The sequence below is a fragment of the Hippoglossus hippoglossus genome, chromosome 16 (genome assembly GCF_009819705.1).
Source record: "Hippoglossus hippoglossus isolate fHipHip1 chromosome 16, fHipHip1.pri, whole genome shotgun sequence".
NCBI classification, from domain to species: Eukaryota; Metazoa; Chordata; class Actinopteri; order Pleuronectiformes; family Pleuronectidae; genus Hippoglossus; species Hippoglossus hippoglossus.
In genome coordinates, this window is record NC_047166.1 from 9,406,238 (window position 1) to 9,424,806 (window position 18,569).

The 18,569-nt window shown below is 44.8% G+C and overlaps 1 protein-coding gene across 6 annotated transcripts in view; it reads left to right on the forward strand.

Moving 5' to 3' along the window:
• Window positions 1-18,569, forward strand: part of fam131bb (family with sequence similarity 131 member Bb) — a 28,884-nt gene that overhangs the window by 7,119 nt on the left and 3,196 nt on the right. Inside the window, exons 1-7 of one of the 6 annotated variants that reach the window (XM_034611117.1) lie at window positions 1,526-1,723; window positions 10,823-10,860; window positions 13,417-13,452; window positions 13,867-13,960; window positions 15,645-15,866; window positions 16,058-16,198; window positions 17,788-18,107. In XM_034611117.1, the coding sequence (XP_034467008.1) occupies window positions 1,696-1,723; window positions 10,823-10,860; window positions 13,417-13,452; window positions 13,867-13,960; window positions 15,645-15,866; window positions 16,058-16,198; window positions 17,788-18,107 (879 nt within the window). In that variant the 5' untranslated portion in view covers window positions 1,526-1,695. Of the gene's footprint in view, window positions 1-1,525; window positions 1,724-10,822; window positions 10,861-13,416; window positions 13,453-13,866; window positions 13,970-15,644; window positions 15,867-16,057; window positions 16,199-17,787; window positions 18,108-18,569 lie in introns of those variants that run through there. The other 5 variants (XM_034611116.1, XM_034611121.1, XM_034611119.1 and 2 more) reach the window with 5 other exon arrangements.

The window sequence follows — 18,569 nt, forward strand, 5'->3', positions numbered from 1 at the left end:
TCACAAACACCTTTATTACTACACACGTATCACACTCACGCCTTTTCCTCCCAGTCTTTTTTTTGTTTCTTTTAAATTTTTAGTGCAGGCGATTGTCTGTCTTTCCCCTCTGTCCATTCCTTAGTGCAGATTTTTATTTTTCACGCTGATTCATCCCCACACTTCTCCCCACACATGACTCAACTGTTCTTTGCTTTCCTTCCCAACCTTCCCCCCATCTGCCCATATCTTTTTTTTTTTTCTCCCGGTCCCTCCATCTGTCCTGCTTGATTTCTCTCTTTCTTCTCTCCTCAATGTGTGTAAACTCAACAAAAACATGAATGACCACACATGTCCCCCCACCTCTCTCTCTCTCTCTCTCTCTCTCTCTCTCTCTCTCTCTCTCTCTCCCTCCACACATACAGCACTCTCTCACTGTCCAGACTGTGCTTGCATCATTTGCAGGGCGAACACTTCTCGAAACAGCACACATAAATTTGTAATCAGCAAGGAGCGGGGCAGTGGTCTGCCCAGACTGAGAGGAGAGATAGGAGTAAAGAAGGCAGAATGGAAAGAACAAAAAATAACCATTGATGTAAAACTATAAGTGATGGAGAGGGTGGAGGGTTCAAGTGTGGTGGCATTAGAGTTATCAATGCCAGTCAAATGAGAGAGTTAGCTGAGGGAGTTAAAGATAAAGGAGCCTCTTGTTATTTCACCAGGGAAGGGAGGTGGAGAAGGAGGAAGATCTGGCCATGTCATTCACCAGTCTAGTTTTTTCTTTTTGGTCTGGATTGGGAAGTTTTGGTGACTTTCTTCAGGGCCATCAGTGGGAGAGAGGGAGGAAGGAAGGGATGAAGGGGGGAGGAGGAGGTGGCGGGTGATTGAGGGGGGAGATGGAGAGAGGAGAGGCGCGAGGAAACCGCTGCAGTGTATTGTTAGGCTGAGCGCACACAGGAGAGGGAGACAGAGAGAGAATCCCCCATTTTAGCTCAACAATATTACAGCAGTGCAGAGATATCTACAACAATGGCAGCCCGGCACTCTCTGCACTGGGCTATTGATCTGCTATAGTGGCAACCCAATACACACACACACACACACACACACACACACACACACACACACACACACACACACACACACAGTCAATCTAATTGTTGTTTTAACCTCTCATTAGATCATTGCCTGTTTGTTTTTTTATTCATGTGGTTTACAAATGACATAACCATATCTTTGTCAGTCTCAGCAACTCAGATTGTTTAAATCCATGAGCTGGTTGCTGCAAAATGAATACATCTAATATTACAGGTTAGATATTAGAGATATTGATACAAAATATATTTTAAAAAAATGAAATATATGACATATCTGTGTTAAATATCTATCTGATGGTTAGTAATGCCTCACATCTTTATTTAGTCCTAATCTTTCCCCCCCAGGCATACTGACTTACTAACCGGATCGCTTCTAAGACACTGCACCGGAGAGAGAGAGAGAGATGGAAGGGAGGGAGGGAGGGAGGTGGAGAGAGAGAGAGGCAGGGAGAGAGAGAGGGAATCGAGCAAGCGCAGGAGGGAGAGAGGAAAAGAGAGAGCACCGGAGAGCAAGAAAAAGAAGCTAAAGAGAAGGAGAGAGTCGCAGGAGGAAGAGGGAGAATGCACGGTGTCTGGGTAACACTTCCACGCTTGTATCCAGGGCCTTTGTGAATACACCATGGGATGCATCGGCTCCAGGAGACTGAGTAAGCTCCTCTTCCCTTCGCTCGTTGCGGGCTAGAGAGGGGGGGGGGGGGGGTGGTGGTGGTGGTGGGGGGGGGGGGGGGGGGGGGGGGGGGGGGGCTGAGGAGGAGGAGGATGGGGAGGAGGAGGATGAGGGTCCTGCAGGAGCGAGGGTCTGTTGTAGACATTGGGACAGGCTTTGTATATGGGTTTGTGTCAGTGTGTGTGTGTGTGTGTGTGTCTGTGTGTGTGAGCTGTTTGCGTCTCCCTCACTGCAGTGTACGAGCAAGCTGTGAATGTGTGTTAACACAGGCTGCATATGCAGTGTACAGGCGAAGATGTCAGAGGCGATATATGTTGAAATGTGCTACTGAGTGTGTGGCTGCGTCCCCCCCCCCCCACTGCCACCCACCTCCCCGCCTCCCCCATCCCTTGATTTATGATGCTGTTTGCCAGTATGTATATATGTGTGTGTGAGTAGGAGGTAGAGAGGGATGACAGAGGGAGAGAGAGAGAGAGGCGGGAGATGGGAAAAGCTGTGATAGTGCTTATTTATAGGGCGGCATGGCTTGGAGAAAGAGAGGAAAAGAAGATGGGGATAATGCCATTGTCAGGGGCGGTTTCACAGTTTATTATTTGCATGACTAACAGGCATGGGGGGGGGGGGGAATAAAGAAACAAGCAGCCGAGCAAGAATTTTGATGCAGGCAGGCAGGGAGGAGGGGAGGAGGGGAGACGGACGGACGGCGACGGAGAGAGGGCAGAGGGAGGGGCAAATACGTGCGAGCGAGGGTGTGTGGGTTGGATGAGAGTTTGCAGGTGAGGACGCTCCTGGATAAACCCTTACATGACATGTTAGGTAAACTGCTGCTCAGAGGGGGGGAGTGTGTGGGGAGGGGGCATATTGTTAATCATTTGAGCTAATCAATCCATCAATCGTTTGCATGAATTGGAGCGAAATAGGTTCCAGTGCAAATCCAGGTCCTGCACGTCTTCCTCCCATGTAGCTTGAATCACGCTCAAGGTAAAAATAAACACAGACTCCTACTGGTGTTAAATATTAATGAGCCACTTAGCACATTGGCTACTTACATGTACACTAACATATTTCATGGCACAACCATCAGTGTGAGCACGTTCTGAGCGACACCCGGAAGAAAACATAACCTCTACAGGGGTCATTGCCGCCAAAACCAGGTTACAGACCGGATCTCCAGTCTTGCTTCTGCGAGTCCACTCGGTGTAAATTCTTGATGAAGAGGATTTTTTAAAAATATCCCGAATGTGGAAGTGCAGGAGGAAAGAGGACTTCGCGACACAGTTAGGAAGGCAGGCAGGTGCGAAGTGAACACAGCAGAAGCAGCTCGGGCTCGTTGCAGAGCAGGAACAGGAGGCCCGGGATCCATCTGTCAACACCGAGGTCAAGACAGCAGCGCCGACGTGCCCCAGCAACTCCAGCTGCTGGAAATAATGGGATTGAAGCAGACACACGGCTTTGGAAAGGTGCCACATAAATCTGATTGTGAGCCACATGAATGCTGATGCTCATTTTCATACAAGTGATCACAGGAGCTTACCAATCCAATAAGGCTGCTCAAATAACGGGAGTCCCATTTGCAGTGCCCCATGTAGTAAAGATTGTACATCTTTATTGCAAATGCTATTCTAACCTGTGTGGACCATAATCCAACAGGACCACGTTAACAACCTAAGAGAAGAGAAGCTGAGTTTCTGGCAGTCCTGCTCATGTAGAGGCATGGTTGTGTTGATCCTGGGTGAGGATGGCTTTCGTGTGTGCTATTGATCTGCCGTCTCAACTGCAGTCCACGTTGCCAAGCAGAGATCAACAGGAGGAGCAGCAGGCGGCAGGACTGGAGTATAGCCCCTGATGCATCTGTCTGCCTTCTGGTAACAGGATCTCTTCCAGCTCCATCATATCTGCGAGTGTGCTCCGTGGGCCAGGCTCTGATATCCATTTGCAGAATCTGATATTATCAATCTGTGATACGTCTGTAGCACATGGGAGGAAACTTTGCTTTGTTTTACATGTCATAGGTAATATGACTCTGAAGAAGTATAGTAGCATCTTTCTGGTAGTTGCAATATTTGTATAAACTTTTATTATCCTTTTTTCCCCCTTAACTATCCCAGGTCATTTGGACAAACCCCTAGTGACGAACATTTTTGAAGATTTTTTAGTACTAATCATAAAAGATAAAGCTTTATTATCCCCTGTAAGGACGATACATCACCCATGAATCGTATATTGTTACCTCTGCCAAGGAGATAATGTTGTCATCTGCGTTTGTTTGTTTGTTTAATTTCCAAGATTATGTTAAAACTACTGGACTGATTACCACGAAACTGTTTGAGCCAGGGAAGAATCCATTCAATTTTGAAAAACGCCATATTTCACAACATTAAAGAAAAAGGGAAAACAAATCCAGCCCCTGATTCACACCAAAATTTGATGCGTTCTTCCCTTACCCATTCCACATCCTTCCACAAAGTTTCGTGGTAATCCGTCCAGTGGTTTCGATGTAATCCTGCTAACTAACAAACATACATACAGGAAAAAACTAATGCAGATGAAAACATGATCTCCTTGTTGCTTTGGTGCAGATCCAAATAAAAATCCAGATCTAGTGAATATAAATCTGATTTCATAAGGGAGCAGTTGGGCCTTGGTGCTGGTATGAGCTCAACTGAGTGACATTCTAGTTCTCACTTGTTAGAGGTCTGCTGGTTTAGATTTATTTAAACATAAAGCCCTGAACACCAAAAGTTCTGGGCCAAAAATATGTTATTGTATTGGGCCAGTTGGAAAATGAGAGCTGATGTAATTACCAGGGTTGAGGCTATAGTTCACTTCAGTGGTGCAGAGGGCATTTTGCCAGAGTGTAATACTGTTATTTTGCCAAGAAAATATCAAATCCACCAAGACTTTACTGAAAATTAACTCCTCATTCTCTCAGTGGTTGTCTACGTTTATGTTGGACTATGTTTTAAACTGACAGACTAGGAAAAACATTGCCCCCCCCCCCCCCCCCCAAACATCTGGTTTAGCCCCTCACTCCCATTGTCAGCGCAGGGGTGAGGCGGAGATAGACATTGATTGATGTACAGGAGATGAGATGTCTGCATCCATCACCCTCTCAGAGAGCGAAGGCCTTGAGCTGCAGTCGATGGGAGGTGCACACAATAATGACAAACAATATTTTTTTTTCTTTGTGCATCACAGTGTGGGTTGCACATAATTTACACTTGCTTCGTCTTGAGCAGATTCCGACAGCGGCGATATTGATCACATTTTGTAGATGTTGCTTAAGCTTTTACCCATAAATGTGCTGAGAGCTTTACACCGCAAGCATTTTTCTTTATCCATTTACCAGGCTGCACCGTAGCTGTGAGTGTATATCCAATGTGGATATAGATGCAATGGCTGCAGTAGTTAAATTCTTGATATGACTGTGGGAGATTATGACAATTCAACTGTTTGGGCAGCTTGAAAATAAACCCCCTCACACTCTTTACTCATCTAAGTTAGCTTTAGTCAGATGCTACTGCTGATACACAATTCACTCGATCAATAAGCAGCATTAGCCAATCAAAACTGAGATCTTATTGTTTCTTAGCAGGGTTACAGAATAACCACCAAACTGATTTCCTTGAAACTTGGTGTCGGGGATGGGATATGATTTAGGGAAGACGCCATTAGATCTTGGTGCAGATACGGATCAGGCGATGGATCATTTTTCACTTTCTTTAACATTGCAAGTGCTTTTCAATATTTTTGTTGACTTCACTAAGGATAATTAATGGATCTTGATGAATTAGATTTTTTATTATGTTTAGGGAACTGGGATTTATGTTTGTAATTTGGTGCAGATCCAAATAAAGATCTGGATCTAGTGATTTTTAAGCATGGTTTCATAAGGGGACGGTTGGAGGAGGTATGCGCTCTACTGTGGGAGGACTGGAGAGAAAAATATATAAATACTGAAATAAATATATGTATTTCTATTGGCACCACAGTTGTGGTACTCTATTGGTAGTAATTTTAAACAATACTGAACCGTTATAGCTGTGTTCATGTACATGTGCCTTTAATGTGACACGTGTACATATTTGTTAATGCTTCCTCCTGTGAATGACCTCCAGTTTACCACACGCATTATCACGCTCTTGCTGCTATATTTAATGTATGTGCAAAGGCCAATGTGTGTATATATGCCGTCGTGTATGCACCACTGTTGCCTAACAGCTTTGTTTCCACTACTGCAGTACAGAGGGATTCCCTGCCATTAAATAGAAATAAATAAAAAAACACTAACACCCCCGCTGCACCATGCGCCTGCACACATTCAGTCATCGACGGATACCACCTCTGGGGTTTGCCAGTTTGACATCTGCCTGTAAACTGGCTGAGGTGGAGGCTGATTGATTGGCTTCTGTCCAGGTTTGAGAAGCCTTGTGCACACGAACACATTCAAGGTGAATGACTCAGTGATGTAGTGCCTCACAAACGTGGCAGGACCTGCTGACCCTTACCTGTGTGGGTGTGTTAGGCCATGTGTGCACATCCTCCCAAGGACTCCTGTGTAGCACGTACTGCGTAGCATCGGGTCCGTACCTACAGATTTATGTGTTTGAGTGAGTCATATTCTCTAATGGGTGCTGTTATGGTTTGCCTGGTCCTGGATGCCAGGTAAAAGCTTGGATCATTATAGGCAGGGAGCTGATTAAAAGGTTTATGGTTGTGTATGTGTGCATGTCCTTGTGCTTGTCATTTTCAGCCTGCACGAGTGTGTGGCAGATCAGAAATAAGAGGCCTGTGTGTGGGCACATGATGGCAGTCATTTCTGTAAACAGTGTGACTCAGCCACAGAGTGAGTTATGAAATTGAAACATAATGCTGTGAAAGAGAGAACTTCATCTCTACAATTTGATCTTTGTGTGTGTGTGTCTGTGGAAGTGCGAGAATTTATGGGCGTTTGTGGATGTGCTCAGCATCGGTGTGTGACCAGCGCTGATTGTCCCGGTGTTATCTGCAGCTACTAACCACTGCGCTGATAAAGAAAAAAAGCCATGTTCTCAAAGACAGGAAGTCTCCTTTGAATATCAAAGAGCGAGAAAATAAAGATTTGCTGCACAAAAAGTGCTATCTGCTGCACACTTAGCTGGTTGATTTCCTCCGCCACTGCTGCTTTTCTTCACCTCATCTTCACAGAATGGAAGGATAACAAGCTAACTGCAATTTTCCATTTCAGGTCCAAATATTCATTATATATTTAGCAGGCCATTAGGATGTTTGTGGGGCTGATCAGGTTTACGATGCTGAGATGTAGCAGCCTGTGCTACGTACTGTAGGGGGTTATTTACTTTAAGACCTGCTCAGGGTGACAGCCACAGTCATGCCTATAGACAGATTAATGGGACGTGTCAGGCCCGCCAATGAAAGGGGCATGTAGATTGGGAATGTCGAGCACGAGTGTCTCAGTGAATGTATATCAGAACCCCTGCATGTGTGTCTGTTATACCCCGAGACATACTTAACTCCATTTCCTCTCCCAACCAACCGGGCTTAGGTTCTCAGCTGTGTTCTTGCTGAACTCTGGAGCTCAGGCACCCAGCATCTGCTCGTATCGCTGCAAGAGCACTGCCATCCCAAACCGGTGCCCCATCGAGGCAACCAGCCTCACTGCAGCTGTCACAGTAAACAAGCACAGAGACTCCTGGTTCCTCGCCGTTATTCTGCTGCAGGGCCATGGGAGTAAAAAAGAAAAAAAAGAAAGACAGATGACGCTCAAACGCTTCCCACTTCAGCGGGAGCCGTCAGGCCGCTCCAGTCAGAGCTGGACTTGACAGTGCAGCCGCTGCAGATCTTGTGGTGGTTCGTTACGCATGGCCGCACTGCTCCCTCTTCTTCCTCCTCCGCCTCCCCGCCCACCCTCCCATCCTCCTCGCTCCTTCTCCTCGGCTGAGCTAAGCCTGGCTCCCCTATGACCGCAGGGTGGTATCCAGCGCGGTGCCCCTGTGTGTGTGCGAGGGAGGAGGCAGAGCGCCAGAGGAGGAAAAGCTGGCTCGGAGCTCCGGTCATGTGCTCTGTTGTTGCTGTTTCCTCAAGGAGGGATGCCTGCCTGCCTGCCTTCTCGGGAGCAGAATTACGCATTCGCTCAGAGTGCTCCTACTCAAGAGCATCACCTACCTGAGTGCCAAAATACTGAGTGTGCCAAGACTTCCGAAACCACTGGGATAATGACAGCTGACCCATCATCTTTAGTGATATTCTGACTAAACACAGCACGATGCATCCCCTTGTGGCTCACTTCTACAGCACAGAGTCTCATAGGAGGGTCACAGCAGTAGATATTGTACACACAGCTACAAAGGTACACACTCTTGTTAATGCTCCTGGTGCATTGCCGTGTTAAGGCTGGAGGGCGTCCAAGTGGTAGTTTGTACAGCTGCAGCCCAGACGACTCTTGAGCCATATTATGATTCATGTTGGGGGGGAAAGTGACTGCTAATCTACTAATTGGCCAAATGAGGCAGAGGAATGGCGAGGGGGGGATACTGAGAAACAGAGGAAGAGAGCGAGTGGCATGGTGTGTGTCGCTGCGCATTAAGTCGAACGTGGCTGCAGGCACATGATGTATGTGGGTGTTGCATATGCGTTCATGTATAGTTTGTGTTTGCAGGGCAGATGAGATAGAAATCTGGGACACTCTCACTCCCGCCCCGGCAGAAAATGATAGGTCTCTCTTACTAAATGATATCAGCCAATAAGTAACCATCTCACACCGCACGCCACAGTGCCAAAAATCAAACACGCCTGACTAATCCTGCTGAGGTTGCACAGAGTTCATTTCCAACAGTGAACATGGTGCTTGAATAGAAATGCTTCCATCCCGGAGCAAAAATGACAAACCCTGATGCAGAGTGGTGTCTGTGCTTCGACAGCAGCGGGGCTCCCCTTCAGCAGATCCAGACTATTTTCTTTTGGAGGAAAGTCTTGTTCAGTTTGAAAAGAGTGTATTTGCAGTGGAGCTGGGAGTAAAGTCAATAGCTACACTGTTAGTGTCCCAAAACACGTTTAAAGGTCTTGGAGGAAAAATATAAAGCTACACCGACTTTCAGAGCCAAGTACAAAAACATCTCCAGCATTTTTCACCAACTTGTCTCGTAAATACACGTCTCCAAACTCCATGCCCCCATTTCCTAAGACAAGTCTTTTCCTGCAATACCAGGTTAAAGTCTCAGCGGGCTATAGAGGACATTATGCATCTGGTTTTTTTTCATTCTGCTTATCTCTCCCCGTGACTACAAAATTGACTTTGACACATAAAATCAGTGGAGTGTCCCTTTAAGGTAGATTTACCCCGGCAGTGTACAACCAAGCAGCTATTTATACATTCAGTAACTTCATGTACTTTCTGTGGTAATGTCCGGGAAATACACGGGGAAGCTAATTACAGAAGAAATGCCAAAAGTGGGCTGAGTGAAACTGGGTCAAACTAAACAGGAAATAAAACACTCAGCAAAAAAGCCTAAAGCATTAGGAAACTGTATTAACTGTACAAATAAAGCAAGATTGCCTCGATCTGTAGTTGTGGTACCCACTTCCCCGCACGAGTGAAGAGGGTCACTTTCTGGAATGAGGACTGTCCCTTGTCTCCTGCCCTTGCTGTGATCTGATGTGACTGGATGGAGTTCAGTGGGAAGGGTAATATCTGAGAGCCCAACAGAGACGGAGTCAAGCTGATGTTTCTGAATCACTGGGTCAGTGGGTCAGAGGCATCACTGGACATCCGGAGTGCCAACAACTCTGTGTTCCTCGGAGCTCCAGAGGAATCGCTCCTGATTGCCAAATGCAGCTGTGAAACAAAACATGATTGGCTCCGCAACATGCGCACACACACACACACATACACAGGCACACGGTGCTGACACAGGAGCAAGCCCCTCAGAGACTTGCACACTAGGAGCGCAGACCCTCCGATACAGAGAGCAGGCACCTAGAGACTGAAGCTGTGTTTAACCTCCATTACCAGTACAGTCGATCTAATTAAACCAGTGTTTTAATTAGGATTTGGACAGCCAGGGAGGAGGAGGGATAATAACGTTCATTTATCCAACAAGGAGCGTGTATTTCACATGATTGGGGGGGGATGCTTTTCGTGTATGATCGGCTACTTGGTTTCAGTAGTGCATTATTATTATTACTAAGCATTGTGCATGTGTACAGGAGGTTTAATAAGCAGAAAAGGAGGAAATTAGCACTTAGGCTCCATCGTTGGAGACAATGTGAACTCATATGTGAGATGCTTTGGAGTTTGGTAGTGATGGTGGGGAAAAGTCTTGAATGGAAACTTTCTAATAGAAATGGTCTGGGTTTCAATGAGCTTTAACCTGTTTGTTCTTTTAACCTTTGACCTCTGCTATGTACAGTATATAGAATCCTAACTATGCGGATGGGTGTTGTCCAACCGTAACAAAATATTATTTTAACCCAGACATGATATTTTCCAAAGTCGTTTTTGTAACTAAACCTTTACAATACAATTATCACACTATAAAAGGGTTAGTTATTCAGGAAATGCTCTGGTGGGTGGTATCAGAGGGCAGGGAGGAATTGTTGGAAATATAGTGTGAAAAACAACAACGTGTAGTGACGTGTAAAGACTATTTGTTAATGTAACTAAATCTAAATAATCATCAAAACAGCAGCTTATAAATGTCAAGTACTTTGTTGGAAAGTAATCTCCCCCTCTTTCTTTGTGGTTGAATGAATCGTTTTTTGGGGTTTTTTTAAATGCTAGTTTAGGAAAACCTCAAATGTATTTTATTTTGTTTGAGACCCACTATAGATCTCATGATGAAACCTAATTCACTAAGTAAGTAAAGTAAATGCTCAACAAGAGAGAAACTAGTTCCCTTTTCAAACAGACTTCATGAATGTCTGGATCAGTGAACGTTGTGTAAACGAAAGGCTGCTTGTTTGTTTTGATTCAAGATTTTTTTATATCACAAAGTTAAACACAAAGAATAAGCTGACATTTCTTCTCTGTGTCTCTCTGTTTGTCTGTGTCCCTCCCTTCCTTCCTTCCCCCTGCCCTCAGCGGGAGATGCCGTGCCGGTCCAGAAGGATGGGGAGCAGGTAAGTCTTCATCGACCCATCTGGCTCGCCACGCTTGTAGACTTCCTGTGACAGTGGACTCTTGCCACTCCACCAGAGGAACCAACATGGCGGCTGGTTGAAAACCAGTGTCACAGAGCAGCTACATGGTGAGCTGCTGCTTTTAGAAGCAGCAAAACCCCACTAGCTCTCTGTAACTCAAGGTGCTTATGCTGGTAGAGTAGTGAAGCAGCAGAGGTCATTTCCGTGTCAGTCGCTCAACTTCCACTACACTAACCCCGTCTATGATGGGGTGGCGTAGCTGGTGTCGCTGGCTCATCGCTGTGGCTTTCACATCTGTTGCTCGATGTCCATCTGGCAGAGTCACTGCTCAGTGCTGGTTCGAGGCAAAACAGCAGAGGCATCCCTCCCTCTTTCTCCAACGTCTCACACCATTAATATCTCCTCCTCTCCTCTCCTCTCCCTGATCCCTCTAAGACAGGACACAGGAGAGGAAACCATTTTGGACTAAAATGTTGAGAACTCGACTATTCCACTAAATGCACTGTGGACAGATGCCATCATTTATTTATGCATCATGCCCCAGGATGCCCTTCAGTCCTACGGAGAGAGAGAGAGGAAAAAATGAAAATAAAATAGAAATAAACACACAGACAGGAACATAAGAAAAGCTGCTTGAAGGGGCCCGGCTCTACCACTCAAGTGTGTTGAATTCCTCATCACACCCACATGGGAGAGAGGAAGAAAGAAAGCGAGGGAGATGAGCGCAGAGAGGGAGGAGGCGGGAGCAAAGAATAGAATTACAAGAAAAAGTAGGAGTGAAGAAAAGAACAGGAAGAGGCTGATATTGATTAACATGAGTAATCTGGATACATGCTGCATGCAGCTGATGGAGATAGTGAACACGGCCCTGCTAGTCTCTCCTCCTCATTAGGTCATTCAGCATTAAATTACCTTCTCTCCATTTTGCAGTGTGTTGACAAGCAGTGGAATGATGCACAGTTTTGAATTTCAAGTTGTAGTATCTGATTTCCCTTTTGAACGGCTCTACTGTAATTCAGAGAGAAATATTATATTTTGTTTACCACATTTATAGTAAGATTTTACTTAAACAGATAATTCAGCATAGAAATATTGTTCATAATACATTAAACTACACAGCAGGTAAATCTAGCTCTGTGACGGACAGCTGCAATGATAAAATGCTCTCCACACATTAAGGCATTGAGAACAATACAGCAGAAGAGTTCATACCTCCGCCAAGGCCCAACACTCCCATTATGAAACCACATTTAAATTCACTAGATCCAGATTTTTATTTAGATCTGCACCAAATTGCCCGAAACTCATAAATATCTGTCCCCTAAAGATGCCAGATCACCCCTCCAGCATGTTTTAGGGCAATCTGTCCATTAGTTTTTACAAAATCCTGACAACAGACAAACAAAATGAAAACTTAATAATCTAACAACCATAATAATGAGACATTTTTCAATAATTCACTAACATTTTGCTGATACTTAAGCACTAGGAAATAGTTTTAGGAAACGCTCGTATTTGCTTTCTTGCAGAGTTGATGAGAAGATCAATACCACTCTCATGTCTGCCCTGTGAAAAGGAAGCTGCTGCCTGCAGCTGGTTAGCTTAGCTTAGCATAAAGACTGGATAACATATGTTTAACTGTGAGTAAAGGACCTGAGCATTTGTTCCACTACATTGCAGGGATCAAAATATACAAAAAAGAGAGACATGGGTGCCATCGTAGCAAATTTTGAACTAATTTAAGAGAAATATTTGTTATTTTCCCTGTTATGTTTATTGACTCATTTCTAATTTTTTTGAGCCTCAACTGTCTGATCACATCGACAGGAAGGTGAAAACACATCAGCACAGCCACTAACCCACCGATGTCCCCGCTCTCGTTAGTGTCAGTCCAGCTGATAGAGAGAAGTGGTGTGGCAGAGGCTGCTGCTTATCTGCTCCGTCCCCCAGCATCTGCCTCCACACACACACGCACACGCACACACGCACACACACACACACACACACACACACACACACACACACACACACACACACACACACACACACACACACCCCTCTTCCTCCTATTAGCCTCAGTCCCCTGTCTGTCTGCAGCATCAGATACTGTATGAAATCTCTCTCTCTCTTTCTATCACACACGCTCACACACACACGCTGGCTGCTCAGTGTTTTTGGTTGCACATGTAACCAGAGTGAAGACTCATTCATCTGTAGCATATTCACTCTGCTCTACATAAATAAGCAAATATAAACTGATTTAATCCCCTCCCTTCTCCCTGTCATTCTGGTCCTCGACTCTTGCTTTTCCTCGTTCGTGGAAAAATCTTTGTGTTTGTCTTTTCTTTTTTCCTCTCCTTTTCCTTTATTGTTTTTTATTTTTCTCTGCATGTTCAACGTGGCCACCCCCCCCCTCGTCTGTCCCACCTCTCTTTTGTCTTCTCCCATGTGCCCCCACCATGCACGTCAATGTCCTCTGTCCTGTCACTCTTACTCTTTCCCCCATCCCTCTGTCCTCCTATTTCTCTTCCTCAGCATGGACGTTCAGAATTTTCATGGGAAGGAATCAATGTAAGTGTTGTGACACCATTCCTTCATCTACTACTTTTCTTTCTCTCTCCGTTTTTTATTTTATTCCACCCTTTAGCAATCAGCTCTCTCCCCCTCATGACCTCCCTGCACCTTGGCTTTACACTCGATCTCTATCCGTTGTGATGGTAGTGGTGCACGGTAGTGAGCACAATCTGAATCACTTAATGGTGCAGAATTTAAAATGTAGCCTGCACTGTGACTTCGAATCAGGATCTGGGTAATGTAGATTTGATCTTTTGTATTAACTCAACATCTCCATCACTTCTCCTCTCCACTCACCCCTCTCTAACACACACCGTCTCGACGTCTTTGTGTGCCCTGTCGCACCTGCCATACTATCCTTTTCTCCACACTTTTTCCCCTCCTCCATTCCTTTCTCTTCTCTCCCTCTAGCTGTCTATGGAAGACACCACGTCAATCCTCCCGAGGCTCAAGAGGAACTCAAATGCCTATGGCATTGGGGCACTGGCTAAGTCTTCTCTGTCAGGTGTGTCAGGTGTGTGTCTGTACTGTATCTGGTAAATCGACCCCATGTTGGCTCCCTCCTCAGTGGGAGCCGGAGTCAGCATGGTACCCAAAACGGGTTCCCCTGTATCACTTCCTCTTCACACTGCAAAAACACTCGTCAATGGCTCCTCGTGAGTCATTGATGGAAAGAATTCAGCCTGACAAACATGCTCCACACACACACACACGCACAGTGCATCATCGCACAGCTTGTTGCTCTGAGAAAAGGTGAGTGGTGAGTGGGAAGTGTAGTTTTTTATGTGAAGTGGTTGTGAAGTTATGGTGTCCTGAACAAGTATTAGTATTGGTGTTTTGAACTGTGTAAAGTGCTGTGTTTAACAGAGTTGAGTACAGTGTAGTGGAGTGTTTCATTTAGTGCAGTGTCTTTGGATGAATCCAGACGCTTTGTGCAGTGCAGTTTATTTGAGTGCAGTGACATGTTTTTTTGCGGCACAGTGCAATGAAGCGCAGCTGCTGCACTGTGTGGTGCGCAACTGATTTGTCCTATAATTTATTCCTGTAATTTATTCAGAAATCTCATCTCCATGCGCCACCATCAGAGAGAATCAAAAAACCAGGGATTTACAATATGTGACATCGTATGTTGGTCACATGAAAAATGGAACACAGCCATTACGCAGACATCAGCCTGTATTTGCTTGGCAGCAGGCAATGGAGGTTTTCTTTATAGAGATGTTCATTCTGCAGTGATTTCACGGGTCAAGTTCACGCACAGACAATGAGGAGAAAGAGCAGGTTTTTTTCTTTTGCTTATCCAGTGCAGTTTAGCTGAGGCGTGAAAGCTATCATGTCAACAAGGCAACCTCTCATTACTCATGCCACACAGCCACCTCACCCCAATTAACTCGCTCCTTCCCATCATGCACCTATGTCAGACTAGACACATCCATTCCTCTCCTCTCCCCCATGTCGTGTGAACAGGTGACAGCTTAGTCACATCAAGCACATGGATTTGTCATCCCCACAACCGTCGTCATTAAGTGATTCTCATAATCCATGTTCATGAAGATCATAATTAAAACTCAGGCCTTTAAATAGCAGGATTCAACTGATAAGGACTTTTTAAAAATACAGGTTGAGCTGTTAAGGCTGCCAGTAGATAATGCTTCATGTCATTATTCAATATATTAAAGAAAAAAATCTATCTCTCTATGAGTTTTATTCTAAATATCAAAACCAAAATTACAAAATGGGAGAGTCACATAATAACAGTCATACAACATAATCTAATAATTATAATGATATTCACGCATTTGTGCAAATGTAATCTGATCCAGTTGAGGTCAAGCACTATGGCAATTATTAATAATACAATAACAATGCAATGAAATGACCTGCATCGGGAGGTCAACACTGACTTCCTGTTATATCATCCCAACTGCCAAACCAGTTTATCAGTCCAACCCTGCTGCATTTTCAAATGACCATTTACCATCACGGCCCCCATGACCAAGGAGTAATATACTTTTGATAATAACATGTACATGTCTTACTTCTTTCCACTCTTTCTTTCTCTGTCCATTATCTATCCACGCCACTTTCTCTCCAATCTCTTCACCATCTCTGCTCGAAATTCATCACCTCATCTTATCACACTCCCTCCCATTGCCGCACATTCCATTCTCCCATTGTCTTCCTATTAGTGAGTCGCACTATGAAGGAAAGAGTGACGAAGCCCACGGGCATGGCTCAGGGTCGCGTCGCCCACATGATCGAGTGGCAGAACTGGGGCATGTCGACGGTGGGTCCAGGGGGCATCCCCGCGGCCCGGATCACCACCCAGGAGCGGGAAAAGGAGCGGCGGCTGGAGAACGACGCTTACAGTGACCTCAGCGATGGAGAGAAGGAGGCCCGTTTTGCTGCGGGTTCGTAAACACACTCGAAAAACACAGGGAGACACGAGGTCAGGCACTCCACAGAGTCTGTTAACTGACATCAGCAGAATGATGTGTGCTCATCACCTCGCTGTGTGGGATTCATGCCAGTTTCTCAGCCAATTAAACATGATGCAGGTTCTCACGATGATCCTGACCCGTCCTCTGAATCCTAACCTCAGGTATCCTGCAGCAGTTTGCGATCTCACAGGCAACACTTATGGCCTGGACATCGATGGATGGAGAGAGTCCGCGGTCGGGATCAAACCAGGGCAGCGTGGCTCACCTGAGCGAGGTCAACCAGGACAGCATCACCAGTCGAGGTAAAGGACTACAAACATGAACACAAACCGGCCTACAAACATGGCTGCAACTAGTGGCTTGTGTTGCAAAATCTTGTCATCATTACACACTGGTAATGATATGGTAATAAGATATTTTTAAATAAATTTACAACATGCTATAAAGAAATATATTCAGCAGTGATGTAAGGATTCTTAATATCATTTACTTTAATAATTGTAGCAATATGACTTTGTATATGTTCCGCTGCAAATAAAGTCTTGCATTAAAAAATGTACTCAAGTAAACATTAGTAACATAAAAAAAATTGCTCTGTCAGTTTTAATCATAGACTGTATATAATAATTGAAGCCCAAGCATCGCGATTGCTACCTGGTGGCTGGCATTGGTAGAGCTCATATACTCTGCCTCATCCATGTTAGCAGATGGGACATTGACCAAACTAAAAAGTCAAAATATCATCCAATAAATGTTTCTCAAATTGGTTTGTCATCTTAGTAAGTTCTCATCCAACTGATGATTGTTCAAGAATTTTTTTTTCTGTTAAGTTTTGTTGTAATTTGTTATTTGATGCTAGCAAAATGGGGTGAAACGTCATGATTGACAGCTGAGACTAACTTGCGATTGGTCAAGGGCGTGTATCGGCAGGACCTCATTACACGGTTCAATCCCCCTATTGCTCTTGTGCAGACTCTGGCTGCAAATACACAAGATGGGGGATAGCAGTGTTCCTATCTTAGATAGTTTGGCCTCATTTCTGGATAGTTGGACTGTAGGAAGGTCAACCCTCTGACTGCATCTATTCAGAGTAAAGCACAGTTATAGGGATGTTTTTAGTCCACAGATGTTTTCTCCATGAAAACCTTTTTTCTTATCATGAAACCAGGGGTGCAGACGGTAATAATGAGTTCTTAGTTGGTGTTAAGATAAACTTCCTTAAGGGTAAGATGCTTCATTAATGCATTTGCATCAAATTATCTCATAATTTCTTAGCAAATAATCTTTTAGCACAGGGTGAGAACGTGTCGTGGGGTTTACTCACGAACCCAATTTATACTCTTCTCTTGTGAGAAAGACAAACGGCACAAAATCAAAGCATCATGCAGTTTGACATGAGTGATTAATAAACAGTGTGAGGTTTGTCAGAGAACAGTTTGTCTGTCATAACACTTACTCAGCCAGTGTGGAGATTTTGTTTTGTTTTTCAGCATTTTAGTTTTTGGATCTGGATTCCAGTCAAACCTTTTTTCGTCAGGACTGTTATGACCTTGAATTGTGTAATAATTAGTCGGCCTGCTTAAAATCTCCTCAACCGTATGATAACCACATCCAAATACAAGGCTATACAACATATAGGTTATGTTTTCATTGTTTGTCTTTTAGTTATCAGAATTACACAAATACTACTGGACAGATTACCATGAAATTTAGTGTAAGGATGCAGTATGCATGGGTCAGGGAAGAACCCATTCAATTTTGGATCAGATCCGGATTCACTTTAGGCTGCTTTTTGACGGTTCCACCAATTTCCCAAGGAACAATTGATGGCTCTTGATGAAAGTAAAGTAAGAGTAACACAGCAGCCACCGCATTTTTCATTTATTTCCAGATCAGATAATGCATCACTCGTCAGCGGAGGTGTGGCCTCACACGTACGTCTCCCAGGGCCACTACTGCCTCTCTTCCTCCGACGCCTGGGAGCCAATCAACAACGACCCCTCCGTCGTGACGTCTCCCCCCACCAGCTCCTACGTCATGGGGACCGAGGGGTACGACGGGCAGCCTGCCAATCACTTCCTGTCGCAGCAGCAGCAGCAGCAGCAGCAGCAGTTCACCCTCCAGCAGCAGAATCAACTACAGCAGCTGCAGCAGATCCAACAGATCCAGCACTACCAGCAGCAGCAGCTCCTCCAGTATCAGCAACAACAGGTGATCGACTCAGAGCCACAGTTCTACGACTGAACGATTGGGTTCAGCCGCAGTGAGATGCTGCTGTAGAAGTAGTTGAGATTTAGTGTGTGAGCACATTTACTGTTTGCTCAAATAAGGAGTAAACATTTGAGCACCGGAGAGGGTTTCAGTCGCAGAGGATTTCAAATGTTCAGAGCGGAGACAGATTCTATCAAGATATTGTCTCCGTCTGTCGAGTAAAAACATATTTATTCACACTTTCACCTGCTCCTCTGTGTCCTCAGATATCTCTGTAACTTCTGGAGTCGTTCAACAATTTCAAATCAACAAGATAAACTTAGTCACACTCCGCTTTTGACAAACCGTGTGAAAATGCAGTTCACCCAAAGAAATGTGAACATTTCTCAGGTACTAATTACAGGGGAAAGTGTGCTTTAATGTTAATGTTCCACTTAATTAAACCCCTACTCGCTGTCTCGG